Genomic DNA, 11461 nt, shown 5'->3' on the forward strand with positions numbered 1-11461 from the left:
CTACTCCAAGTCCCAACTTAAACTCCAGTTGGGAGAAGTTGTTCGTGTAAAGGAGTATGAATCTGAGCTCTTGGGTTTTGCTATCGCTTTACGTTGTGCCCCGAGCTTTTTCGCTTTCTTGTGGAATTTCTTTTGCCAAAGAGAAAAATGGATTGAGCACAAAGGAAAAAAGCTTCCTCCGCGTAGTTGCAGAAAGTAGCCACGTGGAACAGCCACGTCCCACAGACAACTTCCCAAATGGATGTGTGGGGCGAGCAGGAGGGGAATGTGTCCATGAATCAGAATCAGAAAAAGGGCAGCAACTGGGCAAGTGGGCCTGGGAAAAATCAAGGAGGTGGGGGCCCACCGGAGACGTTCCGCGGTGCAGGAGTGGGCCACGCTTCGCGCAAGCTTCCAACTTATTATCCAGCAACAATGCACCGGCTCCTGTCCACTCCTGTTTTAAATTATCTGTAGTTTCGCTTATCATTGTGTCCGGTTGTCATATTTACTCCCACTTTTCCCTAATAAATTGCTTTCTGGTAAAGCTAAAAGCAGAGCCACAAATTGACAGGAACCATTTTCTGAAGTTTGATTGCTTCCCATCAAAACCAAATAGATCCTGAACTTTTGAAGCTTACTGGCTGGTTAATATTAATATATATATATTTATATATTTATATAGAGAGAGAGAGAGAGAGAAAGAGAGTTGAGTTGGACTATTATTAATAGCAAACGGCTTCATTGTCATCCATCGTCATCCATTTGCTTTTGATGATGGAACCTCCGTATCGACAATCGGTACCGTTGAACATGATCTGTACCACTTGAAATATTCAAAAATCAAATTTCGAATCTTTTCGATATTATTGTTTGATGATTAAAGAGTTTTAAAATTTATAACTTTAATACTCGATATAAAACGTTTTCTTATTTAACGACATAAAGACATCCAAATCAATTAAATTTTGATTAGAAAATTCTTTAAACTGTTTAGTACAAGATCTATATTCTTGATCTTGATTACAAAACTTCTATCATCACTTTTTAAAAAATATTCACTTTCAGCCGTTTATTTTTGTTCCCATTTGATGTACAAAAGAACAATACCCAAAAAATATAAAATTTGATTTATAAATACTTCAAGTTGTATAGATCATGTTCAAAAATACCGATCACTAATTTAAAGACTCCATCAATAAAAATAAATTGATAGCAACAGAATCCGTTTGCTCCTGATAACATTCCAACGCAACTCTCTCTCTCTCTCTCTCTCTCTCTCTCTCTCTCTCTCTCTCTCTCTCTCTATATATATATATATATATATATATATATACATCACCAACTCAAGTTCTTGGAAGAAAGAGTATATGAATTTTACAGGTTACTTTCACCAGTTACTCATCGTTATGCATCACGGGGTTACAGCTTACAAGCACCGAAACATGAGAAAAGTAGATCAAGCATGAAACAGCAGTAACTCAGAAAATTAAAACCTGAATTAGAAAATTGTTTATAATTAAGTGAAAACTCCACTGAGTAGCAGAAAGAAACAGAACCAAACATTCCCTCATAAACAACAGATAGCTCGCCGCATTCGCCACATTTGTACAGTCTCGTCGACATATTGAACTAAACTTTCTCTACTGTCTCTTTACACCCATTGAAAACCTTATACAGACGCCTAACTCCTCAGCAGGGGCATCAGGTAATTAAATTAACTGTCTGAGCCTCTTTCGCATAATTTGCTCTAAACTCACACTACAGAATGTACAAATTTTTAAGTACATGCAAACATTTTTCCTCTTATTTGCAGCTACATCGTACCGGCCCTAAACAGACAGATAAAAGAGGCCTCTCACTAGCCTCCCAGTTAGCTGTACAACTTCACCTCTATGCCTTCTTCTAAGAGGGATATGGGGACTGAAGCCCAATCCTCCTCTCTTCATATAAAATGAAAACAAAACTGAATTTAGAGATATCCAATATTTAAGTAAAAATATGTAATTTGAATTCATTCAGGGCGGCAATGCATGCTTGCTTTTTTTATGACTACAATTGTTTCTCGTAAGAAATAAGAAAAACATGTCCAGAGACTCCTCAACTAGAAGGTCATTTTGAAATGAACCCTTTGGCTTCATATTTTTTTTCCTTTTCTTCTTGATCCCACTCAACTTTAATTTGTTTTAATTTAGGGTTATTCTGTCTACTGAATTGGGGTTTCTATTACAGTTGACGGCCCTGCTCATCTGCTACCAATTGATTATTGATTGAATAGATAAGTTTAAGTAGAATCCATTAATCCATCGTCGGAAATAAGAGAGTCATCATTATCCTATTCAGCTAAGTCAGGTAAACCTCAAGCAAAACGAGCAAAAGTTGTGGGACATGATATATAAGAAGCAATATGGAGGGATCTACTTCTAGATGCCCTAGAGTGTTGAGGAGGTTTTCAAACAATTATACCCAGATAATAGAAAGGGAAGTCAAACAACTAAAAGTTTCACAAATTAGAGTGCCTATCAAGCACACTAATATAACATGTGGAATTATTATGAATCATAATTCACCAAGTAATTAAAATATTTAAAAAGGCAATAAAACTTACCGCCAGCGGCGACGAGTTTCTCTACACGGGCAACTATATGCTTTCCGTAGGTATATTTCTTGAGTGCGTTCAAATGGACCTTTATTCGTGACAGGATCAGCTCTCGTTGCTGATCATCACAGGTCTCCAACACTTTCTGTACAACATAGTTGGCGAACTGGTCTTTCATCATGGCCTGTCAAGTCAAACAGCCCTCGTTTAAAAGAAAATGAATATACCTCAATCAGCAAAGAAAGTTCAGCCATTTATACAAATTTCCTTGATATGGTAGAGGAAATTCACCCAATGGTAAAGGAAGATAATAAAAAGGGTAAGATATACGAGTACAAAACCTGGAGAGGCTCATTTTCTTCAGTAGTTCCAAGCATCTCATTAATCAAAATCTGACGTTCTGTGGGACCACCAAAAGATAAGCACTTCTCAACAACATTCGATGCAAACTTTTGTTGGCTCATCTGAACGATCTGTCCAGCTAATTTTGTAATAATAGCAGATCGTTCATGAGGCTTCCCATGCTCCAAAACATGCTGTAGAAGCCAAGTGACATCGAATTATAAAAGATCCAAACAAGGAAATAATATTCGTAGGCAATGAGATGAAAGAAATTAGCTCTATTACACCATATAGTGATAAAGAAAACCATATCCGTAATTTCTGATATTTTGAATAGCCAAGTCAATAAAGAACATGATCTGTTGGGATTTGCTGGTAAGAAAATTGTTTGAAACGAGGATGTCACAAAGTTTGACATGATTTGTTCCAAAATCTACCACGGAAATGAACTTATGGAAGGATTTATTTAAATCTAGTTTATCATAAGGGAATACAGAAAAAGCTATTGGTCCAATTAGTCAACATATGGATAACAATTTCCAAAATTATTTCAAACCTGGACGACATAATTTCCATATTGATCTTGTGCCAACAGGCAAGCAGACTGCAATATCTCATCCATCACGATCTTTTGGGTTTTAGGATCATCACAGTGCTCCAAAACTCTCTAATTCAAGACAATAAAAAGTTTGAGTACATCACACACAAAGCAAAAATGCAATACATTAAAGGGGCTTCTCATCTATCCCCTGACAAATCATCTATTTATGTTCATGCCCCTATAAAATTTGATTTTTACATTTACTTGCTGAATGTTCACCTTCTACAACAAATATTGTAATCATAAATTGGCGTATAATCCAACTCATGGGGAAAGTGGTTTTCTGTTAAGAAAGGTTTTCCGAAGAGGGGCATTGAAAATGCAAGTCGAAGGGTGTAGAAGTCAGATTTTTAAGGGGCAAGTATATGTAACAGATGATTTACATTGGTACATATAAGCAAGTACGTCAAAAAGAAAAAATATGGACCTGTATGACACGGCAACCATATGGATGAGTGGACAGCGTCACAACTTGATCATAAAAAGTTGAGATAATGAACTGAATTGATTCCTGAGGGACACACTCGATGCATTTCTGGATAACATGGTTTCCGTTTTGGTCACGTACGCATCTCATGATATGGCCATCAAGTTCTGTTACCATTTTTGTCTTCTGGTCAAGATCAACGACCTCTATTGCCTGCAATAGAATTCACACATACAGCTTATTTTCTAGTTGATTTTTGTAGAATTAGAAGTGAACTACTTGAATATCATGGGCTCATGAAATATAACGCCTCACATCGAGCAGTGTATGGACAATGGTTTGGCTTATAGGAACTAGCATACCACATTTTTTAAGAATTTATTTTAGGCTCAACAAGTTGCTATTGCTTGTGCGCTAATCAGATTGTTAGATGTGTAGATTTATGCAAATTCTCTTGCATTTGCTTATGAGACTTCAGAAATGTATGCAGAACACTGGAAAATGAGATTTAGAACAAATCAAAAAAAAAGTTTTCATCTTTTTTTGCACAAGCAGAAGGAGAAGTAAAAAAGGCTTAAGCCAAGTAGATATAACAAATGTACAAATTGTGAATATTAACCTTTTTACTGGCTGTAGTAAAGTAAATCATAAATAACATTTATTTCAACTGTGAATTTTGTCAAGACAATTAGTTAAGGCTAACATACTTTTTGGATAACTCGACATCCATACATCTGAAGGCTGAGAGCTAAAACGTGCCCATTAAGTTGGTTTGCCAATTCCCTTCTCTGAGCTGCACTTCCGTGTTCAAAGAACTAAAAGGCAAGATGAAAACCATATGCCATGTTTTAAAATTTTTATGCCCCAAAAAATTTCAATAGTCAAGAAATAAAAAATCTGAGCAGCAGCAGCCTAGAGGTATTAAGAGTACCTTTTGGACAACATAGTTTCCAAACACATCAGTCATCAGTGAGAGAGCATGAGGCATTATTTCTTCAAACACCATGTTCTTTTCTTCAGCCGTCGCTGTTTCCAGTTTCTGCTGTATAAAGCGGCTTCCATACTGGTCAGAACTGGACATACATACAGAAATAATAGTTAAGTAAAAAAAAAGGGCTCATTCAATATACATTCCAAGCATCAGCATAGCTCACCCTTGCTCATGTTCAGTCTGATTAAGCTTGAAGATATTAAAATAAAAATATCGTAAAGTATATAAGATTACAATACGGGTAGCTAATTTTTTACTTTATAGTAATGACATTCTAAATGTTACATTGAGTTAAGCAACATATATTTGATCTTAGTTCATATTAATGAAAACCAAAATAATCTGTTCCACAAGGCAAACTCTTAAATGAGCCATGTGTAAGCATCTCAGTTGACTTAATAGTTAATACCTATATGTGCTGGCTCAAGCTCTGCTCAACTATGAACAACTGACCTTGAGCTTAATAAACACTTGTGACCGGCTCCTTTAAACCCAATGTTAGTAATTACAGTGGCCAATCAAGCACATGCTAATGTTTTCCAATGATACTATAAACCGAAATAGTTCAAACTCTCTAAGAGTGCATAGCGACGACAAGATCATAGAGGTCCTAAGTAACATTGCTCCACTTCCCCAGAATTGAGTTTACAAATAATCAAAGAGTTCCACAATACTGTAAATTGAATCAGATTACAGTAATATAATATTGTTTGCTGACACGACAAACACTGAGAAGACTAATAACCATACTGATAGTCAAGTAGATCAAAAAAGAGAAATACCTGAACTCAACCACATGGCCAGCAATCTCAGCAAGCTCAAAACATCTGGTTTTGTTGCTCTTGAACTCCTCTAAAAGCGAAGATGGAAAGCTTTCGTCCATGTTTAGGCCAGCTTGGTCAGAAGCCCAATAGACCCCACCCAAATTTCTCAGTCCAGAAGAAAATCGCATGTTCCGGTCACTGAGCCTCATAGGGCTGCCAGGACCAGCAGGAGAAGGTATTGAACCACCCAATGGGCTTACTGGATAAGACAAGCCCATCCCGAAAGCCGGATTGCCATAGTACCCATGGTTCAACGCCGCATTTTTACCTACAAGGGGCACGTCATACTGCTTTTGCGCTTGAAGAAGAGCCCCACCATAAGCTCTCTGAATCCCACGAAAATCAGCATAAGAATTAGCCATGTAAGCTCTTTCTAAAGAAAGATCACTGCAATTGCCCGCAGCTTGTGCTGCGTACTCAGCTGCCTTTAAGTACTGAGCATAAAGTGGATCTACATTACCGATTCGGCCCAGAGTTTGCATTTCTGATACAGATAAAGTTGGTGGTGAGAAAATATTACTATTCATAGCAGAGGCGGCGGCAGCACTTTCAAAAAGAGGGGGCAAATTTCCAGAACCAAAAGGATTGACCATCATTTGTTGGATCGAACTATTAAGAGAAAACCCACCTACACCATAGTTCATAAAAGACTTATTTGGGCTATCAAGATTGTTATACGGGCCAGGTGAACCACCTGGGCTGGCAACAGAAGTTAAGGAAGGCGATTTCTGATAAGAACGAGCCGATATAGCAGGCTTTCGCATTTCAACGGGACCATCTGATCTTAGTGCTGGATTTCTCAACTCCTGTAGATCTCGAAATGAAGAGTTCGATGACTGCGATGGCAGAGTTAAGTATTCTGAATCAGATTTCTTCGATGCAGATTGCTGCTTTCTATGGTTTTCTCCGCCTTGTGAATCAAAAAGGAAACTTCGGTGATCATCGTTCATAGCACCAGTCGTAGACAAATTAATGCCCGACAAAGCGGCCAAAATATCATCAGATTCCACTATATTGGGGGCACTGTTGAAGGGAGAAGGATCATTAAGCTCCTTCTCAGAGGCGTTAAGACGAGCACCAACAGGAGTGTTGCTTCTCGAAAGAGATGAGTTGAGGACAGAGGCAAAAGTATGAGATGTCGCTGAACTAATTTTGTTAGGCCCAGCCAGATTTTGTTGTGCATCTATGGAAAATACATCATTATTCAATGAAAAAGGGGTCTCAGAAGAATGCAATGAATCTGGACCTTCGGCAAATGCATTTCGACTTGCAGTGCGAGATGGATGCTCTGAATTGGGAGTTTTGCGGCCAAGATCATCCTGGAAAAAAACAACAAAGCAAACTTCAGTGGGAGTGACATAGTGTAATGTGGATAGCTAAAAAAATTACCAAAAAAAGAAAAAAAAATGTAACTAAGCGATTGAATGTAATTGGAGCAAATTTCAGAAACTGTATATAGAATATACTACATAAAACTCATGCGAACAGGCGATGGATATAAAGCCTCATTTGGAAGGTTTTACTTGCTTCCACAGATTAAAAGAACTATGTACGCAATTTGTAACCTGTGAGATAGCCACACTGCGTGGACAATTCATAAAACTTCAAAAGGGAACACAAACTATATCACCATTCCATATACATAAAACTTCAATATCAAATTGTGAGGAGATTCACCAAGAATAAACAGTTTGCAACAATGATCTAACTAAAGAGTGGAAAGCACCTGCACTATCTACAGCCTAAATGATTATTGTGCGGAAATGCAGAATCTAAAAAGAATTTAGATTTGCAATGTTGCCTCACCTGAAGGATTTCGGCAAAACTCTTCTGGCGACCTAACGACAATCCAATCAAACCATCTCCTCCTTCGTCTACCCACTCCCTTGAACTAAACCCCGGCTGATTCGAAAACAGCGATTGGCCTTCCGCGTTCTCCGCGGTGCTCTGTTTCCTCCTATCGCCGATCCCTCCGAAAACCGAGTTCCCGGCCTTCAGCCGCTGCGTCGACCTCCAATCCTCCTTGGACAGGACCGGGGGCGGCAGCCTGGGGTTTAGGTTAACATGCGAGAAGTAGTAGGATAGGTAGTTCGGATCGGATCGAAGCTCCTCCTCCTCCGACAAGAGCCAATTCCCGTTTTGCTCGCGGGAGAGCTCTGCGACCGCATTGAGGGAGCCCTCGACAGTGGGCGGAGCGGAGCCGCTGCGGAAAATGCTGAGCTCTCCCTCGCGATCGTCGGCCTCTTGCCTTCGTTGTTGCTCGCAGAGGAGGAAGCTAAGATCGTTCCCTAAACCCTCACCACTGAACGCCTCTCCTCCGCCCCCACCACCGCCACCGCCACTCCCCGCTCTTATCTCCGACAACATGCTTAGGGGCTCTGTGACCATTCTAATGGAAAGAGAAGGAGATCATTCGAGCAAAAGATATCAACTTTACCAGCTCAAATCCTCATAAAACGCCCCCAAAAAGGCATGTTCTAGCTAAAAAATACAGAACTTTCGCCATTAGAGCAGCGATGCACACTATTCCTCAATAAAAAACAAAATCTAAATCCTAGTGTCGGGAGCGATCGCTCTAAAACCCCAAACAGAGGCGGTGGAGAGCTCGAATTGAAGCAGGAATCCGAGAGATCACGGCCAAAAGGCGCGAGCTTTACGACTCCGCCGCCCATTTTTACCGCGATCGGCGATCGATTCCGCCATTTTCGCCGAGAAAACCGAGCTCTTCGATGGGAGCTCTCAGAAGGGGTAGAGGAGGAGGGAGAAAGACACAGTAGCTGTAGTGAAGAGAGCGAGAGACAGGACAAAAAGGGTAGAGAGAGAGAGAGTGAGTGAGAGGGTTGGTGAGCGCAACGATCTGGGGAGTATCAACCGTCCGATGCACCATATGGACGGACGTGATCTCTCCGAGCAGGGTATTTCCGTTTCATGCAGCGACGCTCTAGGGTTTTATTGCAAGTGCTTAATTCGAGGACTACTATTATATATGGAGGCGGATTTAAGATATATTTTCTTTCATTAATGCGTGCATTGAGCCCTGGTTAATTCCATTTACGGTACTTTTACATGTAATTTTAGAAAACTAATAAATAAAAAATATATGGTGAGACCCCTCAATTATAAACATCTTTTAAATAGATTGTTTAATTTTATATTGTTTGATAGATACATATATTATTTTGAGTAATGTTATAGATATACTCTAAAATATTGTGTATATCTTATACTTACTTTATCCTAAAATTATTCTTATCATATCAATTTTTTAAAACTTTACTAAAAACTAATTCAATTTTTATCAACCCTAGGATTAAGAGTGTAAGATTTATACTTTTTTTAGGGTGTACAAGAAGTATTTTTTATTTTCTAAACTAAAAACTTTATCGTACTTGATACCTCTACTAATGGATAATATTAATTATTTTATTTTCTTCTACGAAGCTGAATAAAAATTTAAAATTTAATGTTGAATATAAAATTATTTATCAATCACACACATAAAAATATATATATATAGAAGTTAAAGAATTCAGCGAAGAACAAAAAAAAAGAAACTATAGTTTAGGGGTAAACGTACAATTTAGCCTATAGTTAATTAATTCGGTGATAATTAAGGGAGTCCTTAATCCTAATCTAACCAGCACAGNATAGAAGTTAAAGAATTCAGCGAAGAACAACAAAAAAAAAACTATAGTTGAGGGGTAATCGTACAATTTAGCCTATAGTTAATTAATTCGGTGATAATTAAGGGAGTCCTTAATCCTAATCTAACCAGCACAGCACGGATGTGATGTTGACACGTGGGGCCCCCTGGGACACACCCGTGACACGTAACCGTTACACTGAAGGTCACATCTTGTCCGTGCCACCGAAGGCATGCCACGTGGACGCTGCTGGATTCGCTCGTGCGGGAGGCACGTGATGGGCGAGTTGATTTTCCTCAGAGATATTCGGAAAAGGACGGGGAACGAAATTCTATTTTTAACGTCCTGAACTCGTGATTTTTCCTATTTTTAGAACTATAATTTTGGTGCAAACATTTGGGAGTTGTATAGCCAGTTTACTTCTAGTTTGGTTTTAAATCTAAATTTACTTTGAAAGAAGCAAATTTTTTTCTTAGTTTACTATATATTTGTAAAACTCAAAAACTATTTTTAGTTTTCATCGTGCTAAAAATTAATAATAAATTTTTGCGCGCCAATTAATCGCTTGGCTCCTCAATTCTTTGGGATGAATCCATTGGAGAAGTCAAACCAAACCAATATAAACACATTTTATTTATAAATTTTACATTAACAAAGAGATGTACCTAGTCGAAATCCTCTTTTAATTTGACCATCAATTCGATTATTTTTCGATAAAACCTCGTATCTAGATATGGTTATAGACAAAAGTAGATAGGGGTGTCAAATTATTCTTTGATACATAGGAATATATATCAAGCCTAATTATAGAATCAGAACCTTTATAGATTGTCGCAACAATAGCATGATAAGAGGAGCAACCCGGTATATAGATACCAATAAAAGTGCTTAATATATATTCTCATAATTAATGCAACTATCTATGATTTCAGTTTGAGAATGTATATCATTGAGAAGAACTTCGGGATACAGCAGCATTAAGATATGAGCAATTTAGAAATGCACTATTTTGAAGAAAATTAGTTGATTAAATACAAGAAAAATATCTAAATTTTGAACAGTTTGTGTTTTAATTCTCTCTTAATTTAATCAAACCAGCATTGTTTTTTGAGAGAAGGGTAGCACGCTACCCGCTTCATTCAGTAAGAAAGTAAATTAAGCTACATGGGTGAGACAGCAAGGCCTCGGCGAGAAATGGATCGAAGACGAAACGAAAAGACGAAAAAAAAAAAAAAATTCAATCAATCAGTCGGGGATAAGAGTCTTCCACTGTTCCATCAGTTGTTTGATCTTGTAGACACCTACTATTGGGTCAATCCAGGATGACTTGAAGATCGCTCAAACCAACATTGTTGAATTGTTAAAACTATATATTTTAAGCTGGCTCCAGCCGAGATTATTATAGAAGTGATATTCCAGTAATGTGGTTGCTACAGTTCAATTTTTATGAAACTACAGCTGCTGTAACTCAATTTTAGTGAAACTATAGTTGCTGACTCAACTACCATATTAACTCTATTCTTCTACCGACCGTCTCTAGAGCAAGTAGCAAAATGTTTGGTGGTTGGTATCCGAGACCCAAGTTCGAATCCTAGTTGATTCACATTTCTAGCTAAGTTTATTTCTAAATGAAATAAACGAAACGGGTAGCATGCTACCTATTTCTCAAAAAAAAAAAAAAAAAAAAAAAAATCTATTCTACCGTTTTGCCTAATAACTGATGTTCAGGTAGGGCACAACTTTGTGCACCACCACCTTCTTCGGGTTCAACCGCGAATTCCCACATGATCACCATGTACCTTTATGAATTCGGCAAACTTGGTCACAATCTTTACATGTTCAATATGCACTCAATAATTTTTGTTTTCAAGCATTGGCCCCTGAAATATTTGGCAATGAACTCAACAAAGTGATCGCAAATGCGATAATCACTGCTGCAAGGTTGTGTGGTTCTCTCAAAAACAGCTTTGACCTGTACGAGGGCGCTAGATTTTCTTTTGCCTGCAGGTCGAACATTAAAGATGAACTTAACGCATTTAAGATGTCCTCGCATA

General features: G+C 38.1%; 1 protein-coding gene across 2 annotated transcripts; it reads right to left on the reverse strand.

Moving 5' to 3' along the window:
- Positions 1457–8655, reverse strand: LOC109727894 (pumilio homolog 1-like). Of its 2 annotated transcripts, XM_020258104.1 has the most exons (9): positions 7570–8647; positions 5722–7082; positions 4880–5021; positions 4656–4763; positions 3949–4161; positions 3477–3587; positions 2920–3114; positions 2588–2762; positions 1457–1922 (listed from the first exon to the last, which is right to left on the reverse strand). In XM_020258104.1, exons 1-9 carry the CDS (start codon positions 8149–8151, stop codon positions 1885–1887), a joined length of 2925 nt encoding a protein of 974 aa, XP_020113693.1. In that variant the 5' UTR covers positions 8152–8647; the 3' UTR covers positions 1457–1884. The 2 variants fall into 2 exon arrangements, with proteins under 2 accessions (XP_020113693.1, XP_020113694.1); XM_020258105.1 differs by lacking the exon at positions 4656–4763 and having other exon boundaries at positions 7570–8655.

The sequence above is a fragment of the Ananas comosus genome, linkage group 23, assembly GCF_001540865.1.
Source record: "Ananas comosus cultivar F153 linkage group 23, ASM154086v1, whole genome shotgun sequence".
Classification (NCBI taxonomy): Eukaryota; Viridiplantae; Streptophyta; class Magnoliopsida; order Poales; family Bromeliaceae; genus Ananas; species Ananas comosus.